Source organism: Lissotriton helveticus, chromosome 4_1 (assembly GCF_964261635.1).
Source record: "Lissotriton helveticus chromosome 4_1, aLisHel1.1, whole genome shotgun sequence".
In the NCBI taxonomy this organism is placed as follows: domain Eukaryota; kingdom Metazoa; phylum Chordata; class Amphibia; order Caudata; family Salamandridae; genus Lissotriton; species Lissotriton helveticus.
Genome location: NC_136063.1, coordinates 167,818,407 through 167,845,603, shown reverse-complemented (window position 1 = coordinate 167,845,603; position 27,197 = coordinate 167,818,407). Strand labels below are relative to the sequence as shown.

Genomic DNA, 27,197 nt, shown 5'->3' with positions numbered 1-27,197 from the left:
TAGTTACTACACCAGTTGTCAGAGTCCAAGAGTAGGAACGATCTCCCAAATAAGCAAAGCAACACATCAGTTAGTGCATTTCTTCAGCCAGAGAATATATCCAGTGAGGTGATTTTGAGGGAAAAAGGAGGGAAACACCAAAGTCCATGTGCATCATATATAAAAAAAAAAGCATTAATCTAAGTGTAACAAATGTGTGAAGCAACAGAAAAGAAAGAGAGATAACCCCTTTGTGTGAAAACAAATCACAAACTTAGAGAAACCAATAAGCTCCCAGGGGGAGCTGAAAGTTATCTCACCTAAAATAGGGCTCTCAGGTCTTTATTCATATAACCCTGCCATTATTGATTCACAAAGTGCAATTCATATAACCTATAAAAATCAGTAATAATTCAATATTAGCAACATATGATAAGTTTCCCACTGAATCAAATAGTATAACATCAGTAGTCAAAAACCAGAACTCACTTTAAAAAGGATCGTGTTTCCTAGCTGTAAGTCTACCGAAACTCAATAATAAACTCCCAGTGTATGGAGAAACCATATGTTTTACCTAAGTGGAAATGAAATAAAGGACACAAAAAAACTGGTCCGGAAACTCGGTTTCCAACTAGATTCGCCACTCTAGATCATAAGTAATCTTTCATAAAATTAAGTGGAGTACCAGAGGTTACTCCTGAGTATTCAAGAGCTCTGAAAAATTACAGATCGTTCCTACTCTTGGACTCTGACAACTGGTGTAGTAACTAGCGGTGTATTTATACCTAAGGTATCGATATGCCTTGCTTGAGCTGTTGGGATGACTTTTTGTAAACATATTATGTCAGGTAATTGACTGATTTACATATGTTATATTGTTCTAGCCCTGAAGAAGTCTGTGGTATATAACCACTAAAGATGAAACACGTGTTGGCAACGGCTAGATTGCATTAAAAGAAGGATTACTGCTCAATAAAAGAAGAAGAGTAGAAACACTCGATTCGTCATTTTGTTCATATGTACACTTTATTGTCTTTTAGCTCAGGATATATTCTGTTTTCATGTTCATAGGGTCTATTCAAAAAGGGTCAGAGGCTGAGACTGGCTCTAAATGTCATAACTGTATGCAGGTGATTTCAGCCTGGATGGCATCAAACTGCCTAAAACTTAATGCAGGAAAAACCAAGGTGATTGTATTCGAGAACACCACCAACCTCTGGACACCTGATTGGTGGCCAAATGCAATGGGCATGCCTCCAATCCTGGTGGAAAGGACGAAAAATCTGGGAGTGATCCTTAATTCGAACCTTTCCTTCGGCGATCAAATTAGCAGGGTAGTTTTATCCTGCTTCTTTATTCTAAGAAACCTGAGGAAAATCAAATTTCTCCTCCCGGAAGACAACCTGAAGACAGCAGTCACAGCGCTCATTATGTCACAAATGGATTAGTGCAATAGTCTCTATATCAACATCCAGAAGAGACATTTGGTCAGACTCCAGATCGTGCAGAATGCAGCAGCCAAGATGCTTACAGGTACACCCAGGTTTGTCTCGCTGAGGTCGGTACTCAGAACTCTTCATTGGCTCCCTGTTGAACTACGGATTCAGTTTAGGCCTCGTGTATAGTTTTTAAGGCCCTTAATGGCATTGGTCCTGGCTTCTTAAAACACTCAATCAAGTCATATGTTCCTGGAACTCAGCGCTCCATGCAAGCCAAACAAGCGATCCTCCCCCGTTATAACAAAACTAGCTGGGGTGGTAGGAGCTTTCGTCACTGCGCCTCCAAGGCTTGGAATAGCCTGCCTTTCCTTCTTAGAAACTCAACAAAGCTTCTCCCTTTTAGGAAAGGATTAAAAACATGGCTATTTACTTAAATGGTCATCTCAGCTAACAGTCGCAGATGTTCTATCAGTTGGTAGCATACAGCGCCAGGACACCTCAGGGTAACAGAGCGCTTTAAAAATTCCAATAACATAACATAGCTGGTGGTTACCTGAATGACAGAGTTATGCGTTTTACAACAGCCGCTGTATGTATAAATGGGACATCATCCTCTTCTCACACTCATGACATCACACACTTTAGAAATTTAAATGATGGTCTATCCCACGAAACTGTGCAGGTTTGCCACCTCGCTAAGCAGCCAAGCCGTCACCTTTTCTGAAATGACCATACCATCCCATTGCCTTTAGAGAATTCTGCCACTGATGAAACACAGTCCATGTTGCATGTGGGAGAGCAGTCTGTATCCGTGTTCCATGCAGAACGTGGCACAGAACTGTGCCGCCAGGAGCACACAATCCCAAACCAGTCGTGGGATCAGGGTTGATATCAAAATGCCAATTGTTGAATGCAATGAAGTGAGTTGCCTTTTAATACATGACTGTGTTTCCCATGACCTGCCAGCCTTCTATTAGACATCAAATTGCAACATTTGGCCTTCTAAGCTCTAGGCCAGAAAAACGAATGTAGGCAGTAGTCTCCTTAAGAAATACACATATGGTCCTGAAAGGTTAGCAATGAAATTGAAATAGCAATTTAGGTCGGGACATGATTTTAAACAGAGGTACTGTGATATGAAGAGAAAATCGGCCTTCGATGTACCACCTTATGGTGCTGAATGTTGGAGCCATTGCACGTCCAGCGAAGTGACTTCTCTTTCACAAACACACCAAGTGTCTAAAGCGGATTGTCTCCATCCTGAGATCTTGTTCCGGATGAGTGACCACACCCAGCGATTTGGGAGGTGTGTCGGTGTGAGACCAATTCCCTGTTCCTCACAACACCAACTTGCCCCATGCCCCCAGTAGGATTTAGATTGGAATAAGATCATGTTTATTGTGTGCATTTCTTTTTTACTTTCCTAAAGAATTTATGCTACTGCTTCACCATTCTAGTGTAGTGCACCACGTTACACGGAAACATAAGCGATTTGGGCCAATTTTTGCAGAAACTGGAGTAGTTAGAACATTAATCTAGGTTTGGCACTACTTGAGTGCCAGGCCATCAATTCTGTTCTCGTTTTAGTAATTCTCAGCATTTATGTAATCCAACAATCATCCACAAAGGTATCCTACCACTGGGGAAAACTTGGTGAAATCCGGAGGTTTGGGAAGGGAAAGAGCCATGTTTTTATTGGCTTTTGGGCAGCTGAATGATTTGTGGTCCGGCGAAGCTTAAGGAGTAACGTCTTCCCACCCTATGCAGAGATATAACGGAAGGATTTTCAAAATTACCGATCAATCTCATCATCTCCTCCCACCTGATCATCCTATACAATATCTTCCCGTCCTGATTCCTACATTTGTAGATGCTCCTTTGGGATGCTGTACAATACACTCAGACTTTAACTAGTACCCTCTACTGAATAACAAACCTGTTCCGTTCCATGACCCTCAACCTGTTCCCATCACAATTTTCTAACTTTTGGGTCTCCAAGTCTGCCGTGCAATCCTTCCAGCTTTTGGCAACCCTGGGAACGTACGCCATAGTCTTGCCCCTCAAAACAAGTTGGAAGACTTCCCACAGAGTCCGGTGTGATTCCACAGAACAAGAAGTTTATTGAAAATATCGTTCAGTTGCCTTCCTTATAATGTCAACAAACCTGTTGCCCTGAAGCCACCATGCTTTCAACCACCACAATCTAGAGGTCGCTTGGACACCTAGACTACCTACCACTCAACAGGAGACAAATTTGAGAGACCGCAGGAAAGTATCTTTTAACTAGCTACCAGTGCCATGTCAGAAACTGGCATAAGGAACTAATCGAAATGGGCCTAGAATATCTCCTGGATTGATAAGTTCCACATGCCAGCTCCCAACATGCCGCTAGTATCTAGTATATGTGCACTTGTGCAGGGTCTCGATGATCGATCTTTAGTTAACTTAGGCTTCAAGTAGAATAGGTATTGATGTTCCCCATGGCCTAAAGTCCCCTGGACATAGAGTAACCCCAGTGAGGATGTTGGGTATGCTAGTTATATCTGTCAGAAAGTGCTGGACATGTGAAGTTCCCACAAATGATCGTCAACCAAGGAGGGTGTGGTGTACAGGAAGGTCTTCCCCCTACCAAAACTATCCAAGTCTGTGTGGTGTATGGAAAATGGAAACCATTTGTGGAAGAATATTGACATCCCCCTGGGTCCCATGAAAAACCCCTCCTGTAATACACTGTTGAATCAAGAACTACTCAGAATGTGCAGTTACTGCACTTCAGATTGGGAGCTTTTTTCAGTCCCACCCTATGCTTGAATGTATTTGTCAGGCCATTAATGTACCATGCCAGTATGCGAAACTGCGTCTGCTTATTTCTTGTGATAGGGCATCCATCATGTGTGCGAACTACTATGATGTGTTGGTCAGCAAACATAGCAGCGTGAACTTCAAAAAAATCCCCAAAACAGACCTGTCTGCAAACAGGGGAACCTACATCCACCACTCCTCCTACAGTTCCAAAACTGAAGCAAGCCCCTGTCACTGCTCCAATTCAAAAGGTGTATAAAAGTTCCTTCTTGGTGCTAGCTAACATTAAGTTCCTTCGTCCTTCCTTCCTATCAGTGGCTTCTTTTGCTTCACATTGCATGAATATGTAAACAATCTTATGGATCCTTAGCACCTTTCTGTGGATTTTAATGTGGGATGATTCACTCTATGGCCGCACTCCAGGTGCTAGATCTCCCTGGGCTGTGTTACAGTTGAGTCATCTTTGTTGTCCTCCTGGTAACCATCTATTTGGAAGCCAAACCCACACCTGTGATCTCACTTTCGTGAACGTTTCGCCTAAAATATCTTTTTTCCCTGAAGGGATTATTTGGAAATTCACGTAAACTTTACCAATGGTAGTGTACAGTCTTGGGGCATGTTCCTAACTTCTTTGAACTCTACCAGGCTTCTAGCTACAGTGCCCTATATGGTGTTGCTCCCAGTTATGTCCCTGAATATGGGGTACACAGGGCAGCACCCAGCTTATTTGGTGGGCTGGGCTGCGATATATCATCTGTGTTTATGCCTGTTTTCTGGCTAGCCCATCAAGTTCTCCACAAAAACACCTTGCTTCCTTTCCAGGCTCTCGTGTCTTGGCCGCTGGTGCTGGTCCCGGCTCCAATCACTGGTCCCGGCTCCAGGGGTTGGTCCTGACTGCAGTTGCTTCTGGTCCTTGCCTCAGGTGCTGGATGCCAGTTATAAGTGCTGGTTTCAGCTCCACGCCCTGGTCTCTGCTCCAAGCACTGGTGCTGGTTCTAAGGGTTGGTGCTGGTCCTTGCCCCAGGTACTGGTCGCCAGTTGTAGGTGCTGGTCTTAGCTTCACGCCCTGGTGTCCGCTCCAATCACTGGTCCCGGCTCCAGGGGTTGGTCCTGACTGCAGGTGCTGGTCTCTGCTCCTTGCAGTGGTGCTGGCTCCAGGGGTTGGTCCTGGTTGCAGGTGCTGGTCTCTGCTCCTTGCACTGGTGCTGGCTCCAGGGGTTGGTCCTGGTTGCAGGTGCTGGTCTCTGCTCCTTGCAGTGGTGCTGGCTCCAGGGGTTGGTCCTGGTTGCAGGTGCTGGTCTCTGCTCCTTGCACTGGTGCTGGCTCCCGGGGTTGGTCCTGGTTGCAGGTGCTGGTCTCTGCTCCTTGCAGTGGTGCTGGCTCCAGGGGTTGGTCCTGGTTGCAGGTTCTGGTCTCTGCTCTTTGCAGTGGTGCTGGCTCCAGGGGTTGGTCCTGACTGTAGGTGCTGGTCTCTGCTCCTTGCAGTGGTGCTGGCTCCAGGGGTTGGTCCTGACTGCAGGTGCTGGTCTCTGCTCCTTGCACTGGTGCTGGCTCTAGGGGTTGGTCCTGACTTCAGGTGCTGGTCTCTGCTCCTTGCACTGGTGCTGGCTCCAGGGGTTGGTCCTGGTTGCAGGTGCTGGTCTCTGCTCCTTGCACTGGTGCTGGCTCCAGGGGTTGGTCCTGGTTGCAGGTGCTGGTCTCTGCTCCTTGCAGTGGTGCTGGCTCCAGGGGTTGGTCCTGGTTGCAGGTGCTGGTCTCTGCTCCTTGCACTGGTGCTGGCTCCAGGGGTTGGTCCTGGTTGCAGGTGCTGGTCTCTGCTCTTTGCAGTGGTGCTGGCTCCAGGGGTTGGTCCTGACTTCAGGTGCTGGTCTCTGCTCCTTGCACTGGTGCTGGCTCCAGGGGTTGGTCCTGGTTGCAGGTGCTGGTCTCTGCTCCTTGCACTGGTGCTGGCTCCAGGGGTTGGTCCTGGTTGCAGGTGCTGGTCTCTGCTCCTTGCAGTGGTGCTGGCTCCAGGGGTTGGTCCTGACTGCAGGTGCTGGTCTCTGCTCCTTGCAGTGGTGCTGGCTCCAGGGGTTGGTCCTGGTTGCAGGTGCTGGTCTCTGCTCCTTGCACTGGTGCTGGCTCTAGGGGTTGGTCTTGCCTGCAGGTGCTGGTCTCTGCTCCTTGCACTGGTGCTGGCTCTAGGGGTTGGTCTTGACTGCGGGTGCTGGTCTCTGCTCCTTGCACTGGTGCTGGCTCCAGGGGTTGGTCCTGGTTGCAGGTGCTGGTCTCTGCTCCTTGCAGTGGTGCTGGCTCCAGGGGTTGGTCCTAACTGCAGGTGCTGGTCTCTGCTCCTTGCAGTGTTGCTGGCTCCAGGGGTTGGTCCTGACTGCAGGTGCTGGTCTCTGCTACTTGCACTGGTGCTGGCTCTAGGGGTTGGTCTTGACTGCAGGTGCTGGTCTCTGCTCCTTGCACTGTTGCTGGCTCCAGGGGTTGGTCCTGACTGCAGGTGCTGGTCTCTGCTCCTTGCACTGGTGCTGGCTCCAGGGGTTGGTCCTGACTTCAGGTGCTGGTCTCTGCTCCTTGCAGTGTTGCTTGCTCCAGGGGTTGGTCCTGACTGCAGGTGCTGGTCTCTGCTCCTTGCAGTGGTGCTGGCTCCAGGGGTTGGTCCTGGTTGCAGGTGCTGGTCTCTGCTCCTTGCAGTGGTGCTGGCTCCAGTGGTTGGTCCTGGTTGCAGGTGCTGGTCTCTGCTCCTTGCAGTGGTGCTGGCTCCAGGGGTTGGTCTTGGCTGCAGGTGCTGGTCTCTGCTCCTTGCACTGGTGCTCGCTCCAGGGGTTGGTCCTGACTGCAGGTGCTGGTCTCTGCTCCTTGCACTGGTGCTGGCTCCAGGGGTTGGTCCTGACTGCAGGTGCTGGTCTCTGCTCCTTGCAGTGGTGCTGGCTCCAGGGGTTGGTCCTGGTTGCAGGTGCTGGTCTCTGCTCCTTGCACTGGTGCTGGCTCCAGGGGTTGGTCCTGGTTGCAGGTGCTGGTCTCTGCTCCTTGCAGTGGTGCTGGCTCCAGGGGTTGGTCCTGGTTGCAGGTGCTGGTCTCTGCTCCTTGCACTGGTGCTGGCTCCAGGGGTTGGTCCTGGTTGCAGGTGCTGGTCTCTGCTCCTTGCAGTGGTGCTGGCTCCAGGGGTTGGTCCTGACTGCAGGTGCTGGTCTCTGCTCTTTGCAGTGGTGCTGGCTCCAGGGGTTGGTCCTGACTTCAGGTGCTGGTCTCTGCTCCTTGCACTGGTGCTGGCTCCAGGGGTTGGTCCTGGTTGCAGGTGCTGGTCTCTGCTCCTTGCAGTGGTGCTGGCTCCAGGGGTTGGTCCTGACTGCAGGTGCTGGTCTCTGCTCCTTGCAGTGGTGCTGGCTCCAGGGGTTGGTCCTGGTTGCAGGTGCTGGTCTCTGCTCCTTGCAGTGGTGTTGGCTCCAGGGGTTGGTCCTGGTTGCAGGTGCTGGTCTCTGCTCCTTGCACTGGTGCTGGCTCCAGGGGTTGGTCCTGACTTCAGGTGCTGGTCTCTGCTCCTTGCAGTGGTGCTGGCTCCAGGGGTTGGTCCTGGTTGCAGGTGCTGGTCTCTGCTCCTTGCACTGGTGCTGGCTCCAGGGGTTGGTCTTGACTGCAGGTGCTGGTCTCTGCTCCTTGCACTGGTGCTGGCTCCAGGGGTTGGTCCTGGTTGCAGGTGCTGGTCTCTGCTCCTTGCAGTGGTGCTGGCACCAGGGGTTGGTCCTGGTTGCAGGTGCTGGTCTCTGCTCCTTGCACTGGTGCTGGCTCCAGGGGTTGGTCCTGGTTGCAGGTGCTGGTCTCTGCTCCTTGCAGTGGTGCTGGCTCCAGGGGTTGGTCCTGACTGCAGGTGCTGGTCTCTGCTCCTTGCAGTGGTGCTGGCTCCAGGGGTTGGTCCTGGTTGCAGGTGCTGGTCTCTGCTGCTTGCACTGGTGCTGGCTCTAGGGGTTGGTCCTGACTTCAGGTGCTGGTCTCTGCTCCTTGCAGTGGTGCTGGCTCCAGGGGTTGGTCCTGACTGCAGGTGCTGGTCTCTGCTCCTTGCAGTGGTGCTGGCTCCAGGGGTTGGTCCTGACTGCAGGTGCTGGTCTCTGCTCATTGCAGTGTTGCTGGCTCCAGGGGTTGGTCCTGACTGCGGGTGCTGGTCTCTGCTCCTTGCAGTGGTGCTGGCTCCAGGGGTTGGTCCTGACTTCAGGTGCTGGTCTCTGCTCCTTGCAGTGGTGCTGGCTCCAGGGGTTGGACCTGACTTCAGGTGCTGGTCTCTGCTCCTTGCACTGGTGCTGGCTCCAGGGGTTGGTCCTGACTACAGGTGCTGGTCTCTTCTCCTTGCAGTGGTGCTGGCTTCAGGGGTTGGTCCTGACTGCAGGTGCTGGTCTCTGCTCCTTGCAGTGATGCTGGCTCCAGGGGTTGGTCCTGACTTCAGGTGCTGGTCTCTGCTCCTTGCACTGGTGCTGGCTCCAGGGGTTGGTCCTGGTTGCAGGTGCTGGTCTCTGCTCCTTGCAGTGGTGCTGGCTCTAGGGGTTGGTCTTGACTGCAGGTGCTGGTCTCTGCTCCTTCCAGTGGTGCTGGCTCTAGGGGTTGGTCCTGACTGCAGTTGCTGGTCTCTGCTCCTTGCACTGGTGCTGGCTCCAGGGGTTGGTGCTGACTTCAGGTGCTGGTCTCTGCTCCTTGCAGTGGTGCTGGCTCCAGGGGTTGGTCCTGGTTGCAGGTGCTGGTCTCTGCTCCTTGCAGTGGTGCTGGCTCCAGGCTGTCTCTGCTCCTTGCAGTGGTGCTGGCTCCAGGGGTTGGTCCTGACTTCAGGTGCTGGTCTCTGCTCCTTGCAGTGATGCTGGCTCCAGGGGTTGGTCCTGACTGCAGGTGCTGGTCTCTGCTCCTTGCAGTGGTGCTGGCTCCAGGGGTTGGTCCTGACTGCAGGTGCTGGTCTCTGCTCCTTGCACTGGTGCTGGCTCCAGGGGTTGGTCCTGACTGCAGGTGCTGGTCTCTGCTCCTTGCACTGGTGCTGGCTCCAGGGGTTGGTCCTGGTTGCAGGTGCTGGTCTCTGCTCCTTGCACTGGTGCTGGCTCCAGGGGTTGGTCCTGGTTGCAGGTGCTGGTCTCTGCTCCTTGCACTGGTGCTGGCTCCAGGGGTTGGACCTGGTTGCAGGTGCTGGTCTCTGCTCCTTGCAGTGGTGCTGGCTCCAGGGGTTGGTCCTGACTGCAGGTGCTGGTCTCTGCTCCTTGCAGTGGTGCTGGCTCCAGGGGTTGGTCCTGGCTGCAGGTGCTGGTCTCTGCTCCTTGCACTGGTGCTGGCTCCAGGGGTTGGACCTGGTTGCAGGTGCTGGTCTCTGCTCCTTGCAGTGGTGCTGGCTCCAGGGGTTGGTCCTGGTTGCAGGTGCTGGTCTCTGCTCCTTGCACTGGTGCTGGCTCCAGGGGTTGGTCCTGGTTGCAGGTGCTGGTCTCTGCTCTTTGCAGTGGTGCTGGCTCCAGGGGTTGGTCCTGACTTCAGGTGCTGGTCTCTGCTCCTTGCACTGGTGCTGGCTCCAGGGGTTGGTCCTGGTTGCAGGTGCTGGTCTCTGCTCCTTGCAGTGGTGCTGGCTCCAGGGGTTGGTCCTGACTGCAGGTGCTGGTCTCTGCTCCTTGCACTGGTGCTGGCTCCAGGGGTTGGTCCTGACTTCAGGTGCTGGTCTCTGCTCCTTGCAGTGGTGCTGGCTCCAGGGGTTGGTCCTGACTTCAGGTGCTGGTCTCTGCTCCTTGCACTGGTGCTGGCTCCAGGGGTTGGTCCTGACTGCAGGTGCTGGTCTCTGCTCCTTGCACTGGTGCTGGCTCCAGGGGTTGGTCCTGACTGCAGGTGCTGGTCTCTGCTCCTTGCAGTGGTGCTGGCTCCAGGGGTTGGTCCTGACTGCAGGTGCTGGTCTCTGCTCCTTGCACTGGTGCTGGCTCCAGGGGTTGGTCCTGACTTCAGGTGCTGGTCTCTGCTCCTTGCAGTGGTGCTGGCTCCAGGGGTTGGTCCTGACTGCAGGTGCTGGTCTCTGCTCCTTGCAGTGGTGCTGGCTCCAGGGGTTGGTCCTGACTTCAGGTGCTGGTCTCTGCTCCTTGCAGTGGTGCTGGCTCCAGGGGTTGGTCCTGGTTGCAGGTGCTGGTCTCTGCTCCTTGCACTGGTGCTGGCTCCAGGGGTTGGTCCTGACTGCAGGTGCTGGTCTCTGCTCCTTGCAGTGGTGCTGGCTCCAGGGGTTGGTCCTGACTGCAGGTGCTGGTCTCTGCTCCTTGCAGTGGTGCTGGTCCAGGGGTTGGTCCTGACTTCAGGTGCTGGTCTCTGCTCCTTGCAGTGGTGCTGTCTCCAGGGGTTGGTCCTGACTGCAGGTGCTGGTCTCTGCTCCTTGCACTGGTGCTGGCTCCAGGGGTTGGTCCTGACTTCAGGTGCTGGTCTCTGCTCCTTGCACTGGTGCTGGCTCTAGGGGTTGGTCTTGACTGCAGGTGCTGGTCTCTGCTCCTTGCACTGTTGCTGGCTCCAGGGGTTGGTCCTGACTGCAGGTGCTGGTCTCTGCTCCTTGCAGTGGTGCTGGCTCCAGGGGTTGGTCCTGACTGCAGGTGCTGGTCTCTGCTCCTTGCAGTGGTGCTGGCTCCAGGGGTTGGTCCTGGTTGCAGGTGCTGGTCTCTGCTCCTTGCAGTGGTGCTGGCTCCAGGGGTTGGTCCTGGTTGCAGGTGCTGGTCTCTGCTCCTTGCACTGGTGCTGGCTCTAGGGGTTGGTCCTGACTTCAGGTGCTGGTCTCTGCTCCTTGCACTGGTGCTGGCTCCAGGGGTTGGTCCTGACTGCAGGTGCTGGTCTCTGCTCCTTGCAGTGGTGCTGGCTCCAGGGGTTTGTCCTGACTTCAGGTGCTGGTCTCTGCTCCTTGCAGTGGTGCTGGCTCCAGGGGTTGGTCCTGACTGCAGGTGCTGGTCTCTGCTCCTTGCAGTGGTGCTGGCTCCAGGGGTTGGTCCTGACTTCAGGTGCTGGTCTCTGCTCCTTGCAGTGGTGCTGGCTCCAGGGGTTGGTCCTGACTTCAGGGGTTGGTCCTGGTTGCAGGTGCTGGTCTCTGCTCCTTGCAGTGGTGCTGGCTCCAGGGGTTGGTCCTGACTGCAGGTGCTGGTCTCTGCTCCTTGCAGTGGTGCTGGCTCCAGGGGTTGGTCCTGACTGCAGGTGCTGGTCTCTGCTCCTTGCAGTGGTGCTGGCTCCAGGGGTTGGTCCTGACTGCAGGTGCTGGTCTCTGCTCCTTGCACTGGTGCTGGCTCCAGGGGTTGGTCCTGACTTCAGGTGCTGGTCTCTGCTCCTTGCAGTGGTGCTGGCTCCAGGGGTTGGTCCTGACTTCAGGTGCTGGTCTCTGCTCCTTGCACTGGTGCTGGCTCCAGGGGTTGGTCCTGGTTGCAGGTGCTGGTCTCTGCTCCTTGCAGTGGTGCTGGCTCCAGGGGTTGGTCCTGGTTGCAGGTGCTGGTCTCTGCTCCTTGCAGTGGTGCTGGCTCCAGGGGTTGGTCCTGACTGCAGGTGCTGGTCTCTGCTCCTTGCACTGGTGCTGGCTCTAGGGGTTGGTCTTGACTGCAGGTGCTGGTCTCTGCTCCTTGCACTGTTGCTGGCTCCAGGGGTTGGTCCTGACTGCAGGTGCTGGTCTCTGCTCCTTGCAGTGGTGCTTGCTCCAGGGGTTGGTCCTGACTGCAGGTGCTGGTCTCTGCTCCTTGCACTGGTGCTGGCTCTAGGGGTTGGTCCTGGTTGCAGGTGCTGGTCTCTGCTCCTTGCACTGTTGCTGGCTCCAGGGGGTGGTCCTGGTTGCAGGTGCTGGTCTCTGCTCCTTGCAGTGGTGCTGGCTCCAGGGGTTGGTCCTGACTTCAGGTGCTGGTCTCTGCTCCTTGCAGTGGTGCTGGCTCTAGGGGTTGGTCTTGACTGCAGGTGCTGGTCTCTGCTCCTTCCAGTGGTGCTGGCTCCAGGGGTTGGTCCTGACTGCAGTTGCTGGTCTCTGCTCCTTGCACTGGTGCTGGCTCCAGGGGTTGGTCCTGACTTCAGGTGCTGGTCTCTGCTCCTTGCAGTGGTGCTGGCTCCAGGGGTTGGTCCTGGTTGCAGGTGCTGGTCTCTGCTCCTTGCAGTGGTGCTGGCTCCAGGCTGTCTCTGCTCTTTGCAGTGGTGCTGGCTCCAGGGGTTGGTCCTGACTGCAGGTGCTGGTCTCTGCTCCTTGCAGTGGTGCTGGCTCCAGGGGTTGGTCCTGACTGCAGGTGCTGGTCTCTGCTCCTTGCACTGGTGCTGGCTCCAGGGGTTGGTCCTGACTGCAGGTGCTGGTCTCTGCTCCTTGCACTGGTGCTGGCTCCAGGGGTTGGTCCTGACTGCAGGTGCTGGTCTCTGCTCCTTGCACTGGTGCTGGCTCCAGGGGTTGGTCCTGACTGCAGGTGCTGGTCTCTGCTCCTTGCACTGGTGCTGTCTCCAGGGGTTGGTCCTGACTGCAGGTGCTGGTCTCTGCTCCTTGCAGTGGTGCTGGCTCCAGGGGTTGGTCCTGGCTGCAGGCGCTGGTCTCTGCTCCTTGCACTGGTGCTGGCTCCAGGGGTTGGACCTGGTTGCAGGTGCTGGTCTCTGCTCCTTGCAGTGGTGCTGGCTCCAGGGGTTGGTCCTGGTTGCAGGTGCTGGTCTCTGCTCCTTGCACTGGTGCTGGCTCCAGGGGTTGGTCCTGGTTGCAGGTGCTGGTCTCTGCTCCTTGCACTGGTGCTGGCTCCAGGGGTTGGTCCTGGTTGCAGGTGCTGGTCTCTGCTCCTTGCACTGGTGCTGGCTCCAGGGGTTGGTCCTGGTTGCAGGTGCTGGTCTCTGCTCCTTGCACTGGTGCTGGCTCCAGGGGTTGGTCCTAACTGCAGGTGCTGGTCTCTGCTCCTTGCAGTGGTGCTGGCTCCAGGGGTTGGTCCTGACTGCAGGTGCTGGTCTCTGCTCCTTGCACTGGTGCTGGCTCTAGGGGTTGGTCTTGACTGCAGGTGCTGGTCTCTGCTCCTTGCACTGGTGCTGGCTCTAGGGGTTGGTCTTGACTGCAGGTGCTGGTCTCTGCTCCTTGCAGTGGTGCTGGCTCCAGGGGTTGGTCCTGACTGCAGGTGCTGGTCTCTGCTCCTTGCACTGGTGCTGGCTCTAGGGGTTGGTCTTGACTGCAGGTGCTGGTCTCTGCTCCTTGCACTGGTGCTGGCTCCAGGGGTTGGTCCTGACTGCAGGTGCTGGTCTCTGCTCCTTGCAGTGGTGCTGGCTCCAGGGGTTGGTCCTGACTGCAGGTGCTGGTCTCTGCTCCTTGCACTGGTGCTGGCTCTAGGGGTTGGTCCTGACTTCAGGTGCTGGTCTCTGCTCCTTGCACTGGTGCTGGCTCCAGGGGTTGGTCCTGGTTGCAGGTGCTGGTCTCTGCTCCTTGCAGTGGTGCTGGCTCCAGGGGTTGGTCCTGGTTGCAGGTGCTGGTCTCTGCTCCTTGCACTGGTGCTGGCTCTAGGGGTTGGTCCTGACTTCGGGTGCTGGTCTCTGCTCCTTGCAGTGGTGCTGGCTCCAGGGGTTGGTCCTGGTTGCAGGTGCTGGTCTCTGCTCCTTGCATTGTTGCTGGCTCCAGGGGTTGGTCCTGACTTCAGGTGCTGGTCTCTGCTCCTTGCACTGGTGCTGGCTCCAGGGGTTGGTCCTGGTTGCAGGTGCTGGTCTCTGCTCTTTGCAGTGGTGCTGGCTCCAGGGGTTGGTCCTGACTGCAGGTGCTGGTCTCTGCTCCTTGCAGTGGTGCTGGCTCCAGGGGTTGGTCCTGACTGCAGGTGCTGGTCTCTGCTCCTTGCACTGGTGCTGGCTCTAGGGGTTGGTCTTGACTGCAGGTGCTGGTCTCTGCTCCTTACAGTGGTGCTGGCTCCAGGGGTTGGTCCTGACTTCAGGTGCTGGTCTCTGCTCCTTGCAGTGGTGCTGGCTCCAGGGGTTGGTCCTGACTGCTGCTCCCCTCCCCTGGCACTGGTTTCAGCACAAACTCTGGCTCAGGCAGTTTTCTTTGTGCACTTTCTGTCGTCCTTAGCCATTAAAGGTGCTGAACTGTTTTGTTTTCTTCCACAAGAAAATGTAGCACATTTACAAACTGTGGCATCGTTCTTCTGCGTATGTTTAAGGTAATGTGTCTTACATTTCTAATTCTCATTTTCAGAGCTACCACCAACCACAAGGTGAAAGAAACAGTGGCTTTAGAGCTCAGCTATGTGAACTCCAACCTGCAGCTACTGAAGGAAGAGCTGGAGGAGCTGAATAGCTCTGTGGATGTTTACCAGAACGACAGGTGAGATGGCCTCCTCTGAACCCATTGTTCAGGAGCCGCAGAGGCCAGGGATGCTGCGACAGTGATAAGGGAAAGGGCAGCAGCTCGCCAGCCTGCTCTCTGTGCCCGATAGTGCGTGTGTGATGCAAATATGGGATTGATTGCAGTGAGCCTGGGCCTCGGAGATAACAACAGTCAGGACGTGGCCTTTTATCCTGATAATTTACACATCACTCGAAACAATGGTGGTGCCACTGGTAGACAAGCACAGCTGTGTTTTATGTCCCACCATCATTTCCATAAAAAAACTAAAATAATAAGCACGTATTGCCAAAGCCAAAATGTCTGGTTTTATTTAATGTGATAAAGCATGCAAACTCAATATTATTTCTTTGGGTGTCATAGTTGAATCAGCCCAGCTCGCATGCTGGGCTGATTCCCCTGCTGTGCTGAACGTTCCATGGGAACGGGTGTGACCATGACGAGCTCAGCTCGTCATGAGCACCGGAGCGCCGTAGCTCATGACGAGCTGACCTCGTCATGAGCACCGGGGTGCTGTATGCGCCCCCCACCCGCCCCCCAGCACAGCGGGGGAATGTGCCCCGCAGCCAAGGGGTTAATATGCTGGGGTGCCTCCTTTAACAAGAATACTCTGCTTTCAAAATGAAGGGTATAGAAGACCACTTGTTAGATTGTGCCTGTGCTATAATCTCTTTTGTGGAGGCAGCAACCAACAAATTGAGTTGACTGACCCTCTTTGCCATATTCCCCAGTGTGACCATTTTCAAAAGCACAAATAAGGCTGTTTGCATCTACTGTTTGCAGTATGGGGAGTTTTTTTTAATCGGAGATCTATGGAAGGTTTGTGTTTTTTAGAGGTGCCTTCTGTTTAAAGATTGTGGCATACACCAAGCCGGTGCAAGAAAAAGTGGAGTTACAAGAATGAATGGTAGAGTAGAAGTAGTATGGACAAAGATTATAGCCACACGTTATTAATCCTTTGAACAGCAATGTGTGATAAAATAATAGAAAGACAACCTTTCTCTCTCCTGTGTCTTTCTGTTTTAGGAGTTCTTTTCTGATTGGATATGGTTTCCTGACTTTCATTGTACATTTGGATTGCCTTATCGTTTTTAACGGATTTGACTGACTATTGTGGGTCTATCTTCATGCATCTGGCAATATACTGGGCATAATTGTAACTGAAGGCTCTGTGCCACATGCAACACTGTGATTTCAGCCTTGGTCGATTAATGAAAAGCAAAACAGGATAACCACTCCTAGGGCACTTTTTTTTTTAAGTAATGTTCAGGACTGGAGACTTTGAGGCTGGAGTCTGCTGATGGTACTGCTGCATGTCACCAGTACATGGAGCAGTATGTTTCATGGTGTCCTTGGGACATAGAGCAGAATTGACCATGATGTCCTTTTAACATGCAGCCGTGTGGTCCATGGTATCCTCATGCCGTGGAGCATTATGCTGATATGGGAAGTGTGGCTCATGGAGCTGGTGTGACCACCTCACTTTAGGTCACTTCGGACGCGGTCTTCGATCCTGAGCTGTTCAATTCCGAATCAACCTTTTTAGGTGTGTTAGTTTCTTCAGCTCAAAGGAAGCAGACTACGAGACCCAGAATGCTGTCACATGGTACTCGAAAGTCCAGGGCTGGAATCTCAGTCTGTAATAATCTGGAGGGAGGTGGTCACCCTACATGCAGCAGTCAGGTCTACTGTGACATAGAGCTGTAAGGTTGTCCCTGACCTGGTGACGTGAAGCACCTTTGAGCATACAGCTCCATGTAACCAATCTTTATTTTCCGCCTGTTGGGGCCCTTTGCTGAGCTTCTTCTTTCTGATCGGCATGCCTTAATTAAAGAATATTTGGTTTAGAAATAATATTGGAATGTGTGCTCCCAGTTTCCCTATTTGTTCCCTGACATATTATAAGTTAATAAGCTCTGACATGCATGTATAAGCCCTCCAGTTGTTCCCCTGGGTTTTAATCCCCGGGCTATGCCGAGAAGCGTACATTTGGTTCCCACACCCGGCATTGATTCGCTGCCACACAAGGCAGATTAATAACTGCACTGTAAAGCTCCCCCCGACAGAGACGACTGAACCCCAGATTAGCGCGAGCCGCTCTTCGTAGGGGCAGAAAGCGTGCATTGTTTGTTGCTGTTTATCTCTCACAAATGACCCCTTTGAACCCTGCCTCTTTGTGGACAAATAATTGGGCCGTCGTTTTTTTTTCGTTATTTGCATCGAATGTAAATCTCATGAGCGGAAGCGTGGTAACTACTTTTCCACACTAATTATAGCTCTCAGGAGGCCGAGTCTGCTGCCGAGGAGTAAGTATGAACTGCCCGTGTGCTCCCCACACCCCACCCCCACGCCTCGTGTTTGTGGTGAGCATGCGCTGCTTTAGACTGTGGGATAAGCCCCGAACCCTAAGAGAGCAGACGTAGATCTGTGATTGGCTGCTGTGTGAAGGTTCCACTCGCGCGCCCCGGGCCCAGCCGCCACGTGCTCCCTGACCCCGCCACGTGCTCCCTGACCCCGCCACGTGCTCCCTGACCCCGCCACGTGCTCCCTCACAACAGTGCTCTGGAAGAATCAGCTGCATGTGGAACGTCCAGACTTCCTCTCCCAGTTCCAGCTATTGTATTTCCTCTTGTTCTGTGGTGTTACAGTGGTTCTTTATGATCAGGCGCCTTCTGTCGAGATTGCAATGGAGGTTGGCAGAAATTGCCTCTGGTTGTAGGAACGGGCTGCATGTCCCCTGCATGGCGTACAGTGGTGGGCATGGTGTTACCCTGTCCTGAGTGCCCAGTGGTGAATGTCTGGTAATCTGATTTTAGATTTTGTCCCCAGACTCGCGCTAATCTAGCTCGTGGGGTGGTAGTCATGTCCTTTGTTTTGCGAATTCAGTTGTAAACGGACCTTTCGCAGGAGTGGAGTCCTACAGGCCTGCTCATGTGAAGTTCAGCGGGTACTCGCTAGCCCAGGTCCAAGTGCTAAAATGATATGAATGTTTATGTGTATGACCTGCCTGGAGATACCGTTTGTATGAGTGAACTAGTGTTATGGAAGCCTTTGAGTTCCATTTTGGAAGCCCCCCCTGCCCATGTGTACTGGGTGTTTTGCTGACATCCCTGAAGCTGGTGGGAGGGGACCTAAACACTGAAGTGGGGAAAGAGGAGACATGCTACAGCTTCAGCTTCTCTGTAGAAGTTCGGTTAGATCCTTTCGCTGCTAGGAACTGCAGATGAGCCTTCCTGAGCTCGCCTGTCTAGCAGAGGGTGGGTGGGAATACAGTCGCTGCTGTTCAGAGAATGAAGGGCCCTTAGGTGAGGCCAGATTACTGGCTCTCTTCCAGATCATTGTGGCTGTGATAGTGGGTTGCAGAATTCTCACACCTCTTTGTGCCTCTGTAAGTTGGAGGTGACCCTGTTGTGAGGAGCATCATTGTAGACACAGGCTGAGTCTGGAAGACAGCATGGAAAGGGCACACGAAAGGAGAATCCGAGTAAACCAGTTCTGAAAGTGCAGACAGGAAATCAACATTTTCTATCCAGTTCACCTGTATAAACGTGGGAGCTGCTGACCCACTTGTTTCATTTCCAGGTTCTCTTTGACCAAGGAAGGGTGGCTCCACAAAGCATCCTGAGGGTTGGCTGAGTTGGGCTGATATGAAATGTAGAGCTGTCTCTCTGTCCAGAAGCACATATAAGCTGGCCTGCCTAAGAGTAAAGAAGTAAACTAACACTGCAGGACGTGCTGATTACCAGGACGAGCAAGAAGCTGCTGATCCCAGAGCTCAGAGTCAGTCCTCGCAGAAGGAGAGAAAGACAGACGTGCTCCTGAAATAGAGTTTTGTCTTTCTTGCCTCCAGTAGCCTGTGTCCTTGCACTGTCCTGAAGTGTGCCTGTAATGGACTGCGCATCTCTAAAGGACTGTGACCCTGTTGAAATGTGCTTGAGCAGATTGTGCTGCTGTGGTCATGAACAGTGCACCCCAAGGCAGACAGACCCCTGTGCCCCTGCAGAGAGGAGTTGGAGCCACCTTTCCTATGAGAAGTTCTGATGATTGCCCTGTGACCTCTGACCCCACCAGATTCAGCCCCTGCCAAGAATAGGCCTGTGACCATAGAGGACCATCAGTGATACTGGAGTCTGCCGACATCCAATCCCCTGGAAGCAGCGCCACAGCTTCTGTGTTCAAGAATGGATCTGGAGTGCAGCTGCACTCCTAGCCAGTATGTGGTTCTCTCCCAGAAGAGGAAGGAGAGACCAGAAGCGTGCTACAGGCACTACTGCACCCGGTGAAGTACTAAAAGACTACTATTTCGAAATTAGAAACTATCAAACTAAGTACACAAACTTTAAATGTCAGTAGGGTGGCGCTGCACCTTTGGCTAAAACCTGCCACAATATCCTTACATATAAGTAAGAGATGGTTCGGAGGAGAAAAGTGGCCTTATATCCAGAGTAGAGTGGCCCATGCCAGTAAATTAGTGCTTATATATTGTAGTGTGTAGACTATCGTTTTCTGATAGTGTCTTCGAGCTGCAGATTCCTCATCTTTTGAGTATTCCCTGGGTTTCAGACTGTGTGGCTCTGCCCTGATTTTGTTCTGCTCCAGAGATGATGTGCAATGACTATATAGGCGCCATTCTTGCCCACTTACATCAGTTCCTTTCTTTCCGCGCCATATCCGCATATTCAGAGCCACCTGTCGACCTTTACATCAACATTTTGTGTGCAAGTGAAATGTCACCCCTCAAAATGAGAGGTTTTAAACTCTGTAAGAACTATCTCAAGCAGATGTCTATGACAGATCCCCCATAAGTGTGCTTCTCCAGTATTACATCTTTCATAGATTCACATGCTTGTATCTTCCCCGTCGTCATGGTGGGAGTCTCACGGTAACAGAATGACCAAGCAGTATCATAGAGAAGAAAAACTGCCTAGAAAATCCCCATAGGGGCTGTATTATTTGGTAACCAGACCATGTCTTTGTTTGGACCAAAAGCCAGCCAATCAGCATTGCTGCCCTGCCCTCACACTCCCCAGCAGAAGCTTCCTGCCTCAGATTTCCAACCGCCTTCGTGTGATAAGGAGTCTCCCTGAGCTCTGCTCAGTTTTCTTTCTGTTCCTGAGTGAACTTTTGACCCTTTGGAATCTTGTTTCCTGTCTACTACATTGAGGTACTGTGTCTACTTATTTCTCTTATAATGGCTGACGGCTCTAAAAAGAGGCTGTTCAGGCCATGCAGGTCCTGTGGGAAGGCCAGACTGTTCTCTGAGGACCCACATGAGGACTGCCTTTACTGTCTCTACCCTAAACACCTGGTGAAAGACTGTAAGCTTTGTAGAAAATTTTCTGACAAAACTAAAAGAGACAGAGAGGCTAGACTACTGTTATGGCTTCAGAAGAAGAAGGCCACATCAGGCTCAGATTCTGAGGAGGGATCTTCTCATTCAACTCCCAAGAAAAGAAAGGCTTCTGTTTCTGTGGAGAGAGTGGAGTCTAAAAAGAGTAAACCTAAGGAGAAATCAACCTCATCTCTTCCTATTACTCCTGTGGTGAAACAGTCCAGTCTTAAGGAACCTGGGTCTGCACCCTCTACCAGCTCGCTGGCTTCTGCTCCAAGGCCTGTGGTGAAGACTTCGGCTCCGTCGACGACGACTTCGTCGACGACTGTGGCTTCGTCGACGATAAGGTCTAGAGCTACGTCGACGACTGCGACGTCTACGATTACAACATCGACGAGTAAAATCTCAATGTCGACGAACAGGCCGTCGACGACGACCACGACGACTCCGTCGACGACAGGTTCGACGTCGAAGATGTCTACGGGGGCCCCGTCGACGAAGGTCCCGTCGACGAAGGTCCCGTCGACGAAGGTCCCGTCGACGAAGGTCCCGTCGACGAAGGTCCCGTCGACGAAGGTCCCGTCGACGATGGTTCCGTCGACGAACGTCCCGTTGACGATGGTTCCGTCGACGAAAGTCCCGTCGACGACGGTTCCGTCGACGAAAATCGTGCTTTTGTCCGCAAAAGCATTCAAATCACCGCAGTCGAAGACCATGATCTCGATCCGGTCTTTTCAGTCTACAAGAGGTTCGTCTACCATCAGTGAAGCTGCAGAGTTCACCTCATGGACAAAGATTTCACCTTTGCCGCCGTCCTCATTGCTAGAGCAGGACTCAGATGGCGAGGAGTCCTCAGGTGCCGCCTACAGTCCTTCTCAGCTGCAGATAAAGAGCCAAGACACGGATGAAGAGGAGGTTTATTCCTTCAAGGACAGACCACAATCTTCCAGATATGAGTCATTTCAGGAATCTGGTGATTATGATGAAGAAGAGGAGGAGCAGCATGAGGACTCGAGGGAGGAAGATCATCAGGAGACGATGTCTATACCCCTCAACCTTGTCTCTGATCTTAGGTTGATGTTGAATGACTACTACCGTCGCTTCCCAGAGGCGAATTCCTCGCAACCAGCTAGGCAGACGCCTTCCTCTCAGACACCTGCAGCACCTGCTCACCAAGAACAGGGGGTGAGATCGCCGCAGGTTGTTACTATAAGGGACGACCTAACGGAATGCGACGAGGATGAGCAGCCCGAAGAAGGAGAACTCGTTCAGGATGCTTCGGGACAGGAATGGGACGAATACATTTTGCCATCGACTGCATCGCCTGAACCACTCAAATCTACCTCCCCTCCTCAAGATATCGGAGGTTTTCATGATCTCATGGAAAGGGCGTCCAAAAGATTCAATCTGGATGTTGAGGTACAACAGACGGATTGTTTCTTGTATGACTTCAAAGATGAAAACAAGAGGTCGCTTCGCTCTATTCCAATTATCCCTCACATCTGGGAGGAGGGACTGAAGATTTTGAAAACACCTGCGTCTATAGCGGTTTCAGTTCCCCGCATTGACAAGAAATACAGAGCCCCAGAGTCCACAAAAGCCTGCCTCATTGGGCACCCCAGGCCTGAATCAGTTGTGACGCAGGCGGCACAAAGAAATTCTAAGAACCCGGTGGCTACTTCCCTAGTGCCACCTGACAAGGAGGGAAGGAGAATGGATGGGGCAGGTAAGAGGTTTGCAGTCATGGCTGCCTCTACCATTAAAGCGGCAAATGCTATGGCACTGCTTGGACGATACAACAGGCAAATGTGGTCTGATATTGCACCCATACTTTCTGCTCTCCCAGAGGATAAAAAGGAGGAAGCGGCAGCCATACTTAAGGAAGGATCTAAATCTGCTGCCGAATCTATCGACATCGCCATGGATGTTTCGTCCATGGCCTTCAGGCAGATGGCTGGAGCGGTTTCGCTTCGCAGGCAGGGCTGGCTCAAGGCGACGTCTTTTCGTCCAGAGGTACAGGCGAAAATCGTTGATATGCCTTTTGACGGTGAAAACTTATTTGGAAAGCATATTGATGAGGCGTTGCAAGGCATAAAGTCGGACACGGATACAGCTCGAGCGCTGGGATCGCTTCAGCAAGGAAGGTTTCAGTCCTTTCGGAAGAGAGGTTCAAGAGGTCAATTTAATCAAAGATCCTCTTTTCAATCCAACCGATATCAGCCGTATAATCAGCAAGGATATCGACAGTATAACACTAACAACCAATTCAGGTCCTCCAACTCCTCTTACCAACAACAGTCCAGAGGCAAATCTAACGCCAGGGGGAAACCTCAGCAGTCTAATAGACGTCAATGATTTCAGGCCGGCGCTCCCCACACAACGGATCCACGACAAAGACCACTATCTGTCTCAATTTTACAACAACTGGATGTCCATTACATCGGACAAATGGGTTTTAGATGTCATAAGCAGGGGCCACATTCTGGAATTTGTGGAAATACCTCCGGATCAACCCCCAGTACTCAGGCTCAACAAACATCGCCAGGAAATGCAGAAGGAAGTTCTCTCGCTTCTGTAAAAGGGAGCCATAGAGGAAGTGCCGCAACATCTCAGAGGGAGAGGCTTTTACTCGCATTTCTTCCTCATCAAAAAGAAACAAACCCGGAAATGGAGACAGGTATTGGACTTAAGGGATCTAAATCGATACATAAAAAAGATACCCTTCAGAATGTTATCGTTACAAGAAATTCTTCTACTAATAAAAGAAAACGACTACATGGCCTCCTTAGATCTCATGGATGCGTACTTCCATATTCCAATTCTTCGGAAGCACAGGAAGTATCTCAGATTTGTTGTGGAGAGTCGCCACTTCCAGTTCAAGGTCCTGCCATTCGGACTCAAGTCAGCCCCGAGGGTATTCACCAAATGCATGGCCCCGGTGGCAGCCCATTTACGACTGCAAGGGCATTACATTTACCCATATCTGGACGACTGGCTGGTGACAGGTCCATCTTTCAGGGACGCAGCAACATCTCTTCAGAGCTGCATCCGGCTGTTTCAGCGATTGGGCCTGAAGACCAACTTAGAGAAATCCTCGCTGACTCCGGCCAAGGGCATCCAGTTCCTGGGGGCATGGATATGCACCAGTGCAGGGAAAGCCTACCCTTCCGAAGAACGAATGGGAAAGATCATGAGGCTAACGGCAGCTCTTCAAGCAAAAAGGTCCACTTCCGTGAGGATATACAAATCCATGTTGGGGATGATGTCATCCTGCATCCCACTGGTGCCAAACTGTCGGCTTCGAATGAGGCCTTTGCAGGAACAACTGGACGAGCAGTGGGTCCAGGCCAAAGGTACCTTCGAGGATCGCATTACCATCACGAGCCATATGAAGGTGGCAATGTCATGGTGGAAGATTCGAAAGAACCTGGATCAAGGCTTGAGCTTCATTCCTCTAGATCACGACTTCGTGATGACAACGGTCGCTTCGCTGAAAGGATGGGGTGCGCATCTTCAGGAGCTGGAAATTCAGGGCCTTTGGTCAGACTGGGAAGCCCAGCTTCACATAAACATGTTGGAGCTCAAAGCGGTGTTCCTAGGCCTTCAAGCATTTCTTCCCAGAATACGCCAATCGTCAGTACTGATCCAAACGGACAGCACCACTACCATGTTTTACCTACTAAAGCAGGGTGGAACGAGATCCAAACAACTGTCGGCATTGGCGCAAAGAATCTGGAAATGGCTCATAACCAACGGAATTTCAATTCAGGTTCAGCATATTCAGGGAGTCCTCAACACACGGGCGGACGCCCTGAGCCGTACTACCAAGGCGACACACGAGTGGGAACTACACCACACTCAGATTCGCTTACTGTTTCAAAGGTGGGGCACTCCCACATTAGATTTGTTCGCAACGCAAAACAACTCAAAGTGCGTTCAATTTGCGTCCAGATACCATCAACAGGGCTCCAAGGGAAATGCATTCCACATGGATTGGACAGGAAGGTTTGCATACGCGTTCCCTCCCTTCCCGTTGATACCGCGAATACTGCGCAAGATGAGATTGGAACCGTGCCGGATCATATTGATAGCACCAGCCTGGCCGAGACAGGCGTGGTTTTCAGACCTACTTCTTTTGTCGAGGGGCGAAAAAATCCAGCTCCCGACATTTCAAGACCTCATCTCCATGAAAGAAGGACAAATTCTGCATCCGAATCTGCAATCTCTAAAATTGTCAGCATGGAACCTCACGAGCGGGAGTTTCAAAATCTAGATATTTCGCAAGAATGCAGACATGTTCTCTCACAAGCTAGAGCTGTATTATTATTTTCTGAGTTTGTATAGCGCCTGGTTACACTGTCATCAACTGGTATCAACAAACAAAACATATGCAGCGAAATGGTCCCGTTTTTGCCATTGGTGCAGCAGACAAAACTTGCATCCGTTTGAAGTGCAACCTGAAGGTATCCTTCCTTACCTGCTGTCGCTATCTAAGGCAGGTCTGTCGCATGCCTCGGTCAAGGTACACTTGGCAGCAATATCGCGCTTCCGGCGGAAGCCAAATGAACCATCTCTCTGGTCATCCAGGATAATAAAGGAGTTTATCAAGGGACTTTTTAGGGTTTATCCACCCATCCAACGCCCTCCTGTGCCGTGGCACCTCAACGCAGTACTATCGCAGCTTATGAGGCCTCCTTTCGAGCCTATTCACAAGTCAGATTTGCAGTTCCTGTCATGGAAAACGGCCCTCCTTCTCGCCTTAACATCAGCAAGGAGGGTTAGTGAAATCCAGGCCTTTTCAGTGGAGGAACCCTTCTTACAATTTCGTCAAGACAGGGTTATACTAAGGACAAATCCTACCTTTATTCCTAAGGTGGCAACATCTTTTCACCTCAATGAACCCATTATTTTGCCTACTTTTTTCAGCAATCCTTCATCGGAGGCAGAAAGAGCCTTACATTCTTTAGACATTTCCAGATGCCTAAAGTTCTACATTGAAAGGACAAAAACGTTCCGCAAGTCCAAGCAATTGTTCATTGCTTTTGAAGGGCAAAGGAAGGGTCTTCCTTTGTCAAGACTGAGTATTGCCAGATGGATCTCCTCAGCTATCCTGAAATGTCATGAAAAAGCGGGGAAGCCGCTTGATTCTAAGGTACATGCACATTCCACAAGGAAGATGGCAACTTCGATGGCCTTGTTTGCAGGAGTGGCGCTGCCTGACATCTGCAGAGCAGCAACGTGGAAGAGCGTGCACTCATTTACGAGACACTACTGTCTGGACACTGCGTGGAAAGAGGACACGGCAGTGGGACAAGCTGTTCTGAAACGTCTTTTTCAGTAAGGTATGACATAATGGCATGCTTTGTTGTCTATGCAATACTTTGATTTATGTGTCAACATGCATTTATCGTATTTCTTATATACTGATGTGTATTGTTATACCTTTGTCTTACGGCAGAGCTTCCTTTTTTAGTTCTGTCCTGGAAACGCTACAAATTTGGTGAGCACTGCTTACTACTCTGATACAAGCATGTGAATCTATGAAAGATGTAATACTGGAGAAGGAATTAGTTACTTACCTGTACACTATAGTTCTCCAGTATTATCTTTCATAGATTCACATGCGCCCGCCCGCCTCCCCGTTTCTCAGGCAGATCCTGTTTCTCGGTATTTATCCATGTCTCTCACTCGGGGACGGAAATCTGAGGCAGGAAGCTTCTGCTGGGGAGTGTGAGGGCAGGGCAGCAATGCTGATTGGCTGGCTTTTGGTCCAAACAAAGACATGGTCTGGTTACCAAATAATACAGCCCCTATGGGGATTTTCTAGGCAGTTTTTCTTCTCTATGATACTGCTTGGTCATTCTGTTACCGTGAGACTCCCACCATGACGACGGGGAAGATACAAGCATGTGAATCTATGAAAGATAATACTGGAGAACTATAGTGTACAGGTAAGTAACTAATTCCTTGCTGTGCTTGGGGTCGTGTAATGACTCCAAGGCCTGCAGTGACTGCAGGTCGATAAACCCAAAGGCCACATGGGACTGCTAGGGGAACTAGGTCGACAAGCAGTGCGAGACTGCACGTCACGACTGGTCCAAGTCCAAGAGTTTGTCCCGGTCTAGTAGTCATTGGAGTAAAGCCCTGGCCGATCGTCACGCTCCAAATCTAACACCTTACCTCTTGATCTCGCTTCCCAAGTCAGTTTTACATCGGAGCCCAGCCTGCAACTTGTACTGGCACAACCTGAGTTTCTGGGGATGTCTGTGACACCAAGGCAGATTAAAGAATTCCGAGAGACCAATCTCCAACTCTTTAAATTCATTCTGACTCCCTCTGGTGCACCTGTGGCCCCCAAGGAGCTGGGAGGCCCTCCATCTGGGGTACTGCCTATGGAATCTCCCTTGGCGCTAGTTGGACCTTTCAAACCTATCACTGGGCCTCTCCTGACTCCTGTACTGACTCCCCCTCCATGATCCACGCCGATTCCCAGAGAATCGACACCGACACTGGAAGACGAAGTACCAATGTGGTTTCTGACTCTGGGTTGGCGCAGCTCTAACCTAGACGAGACTGGTTTCCACCGAACTACAAATTTCTGCCTTTGATTCAATTGCTGTCCCACCTCCTCAAGGCAGATATCATACGCTACTCTCATTGTTTGGGATAGATTCCAACAATGATTATGATTATTCCCACCACGAAGACAGCTGTTAGATGATCTCCAAGAGGCCAGTAACCTTGGCACCTCTCCTGATGCTGGTTTTGTTTCACCCCCTGCTCCTGCCACTGGAGAAAATGTCTTTCGCGGTGGTCATGCAGAGGGTGGCCAAAGTTTTCGACCTTCAGTTGACCACCTTAGAGGTGCAAATTAACATCCTGATTGAAGCACTGCAGTAGGGAATTACTTGTACTGAACACCTCCTTCCTTTTAATGAGGCACTCTTTCATACGCATCTAAAGACCTCGGCCAAACCTTGTTCTGGAACCCCCAGTAAACCACCAGATTTCAAGACGCCACGACCAGTCCCTGGCGACCCCACCTTTTTATCTCCACACCCCTCCTGAGAGTTTGCTGGTGCAGGCTTCTACCAGTCAGACATACCAGAATACTTTTCCATTTACTACCCTGATTGGGAGTCCAAAAGAGTAAAAACCCTTGAGAAGAGGGTATTTTCTTCCTCTAGCTTGACCGTCGGATCCGTCAATGCTAATTGCCTTGTTGGCCTTTACACCCTTGCTCCATCGAACTCAGTCACTCAAGTCCTACCAAGTGTCCTGGAAGTTTTTGCTCTGGCCTAACCCAGGCCATGCAGGTAGGATGTGGCGCTGCTAAATTCATGACTCACTGGAACCTGGATAC

The 27,197-nt window shown here is 51.9% G+C and overlaps 1 protein-coding gene across 4 annotated transcripts in view; it reads left to right on the top strand.

Annotated features, from left to right (window-relative positions):
• Positions 1 to 27,197, top strand: part of RHPN1 (rhophilin Rho GTPase binding protein 1) — a 615,089-nt gene that overhangs the window by 347,658 nt on the left and 240,234 nt on the right. For all 4 annotated transcript variants that reach the window (XM_078686651.1, XM_078686652.1, XM_078686653.1 and 1 more), the window contains one exon: positions 14,353 to 14,481. In XM_078686651.1, coding sequence (XP_078542777.1) covers positions 14,353 to 14,481 — 129 coding nt within the window. The remainder of the gene's footprint in view (positions 1 to 14,352; positions 14,482 to 27,197) is intronic.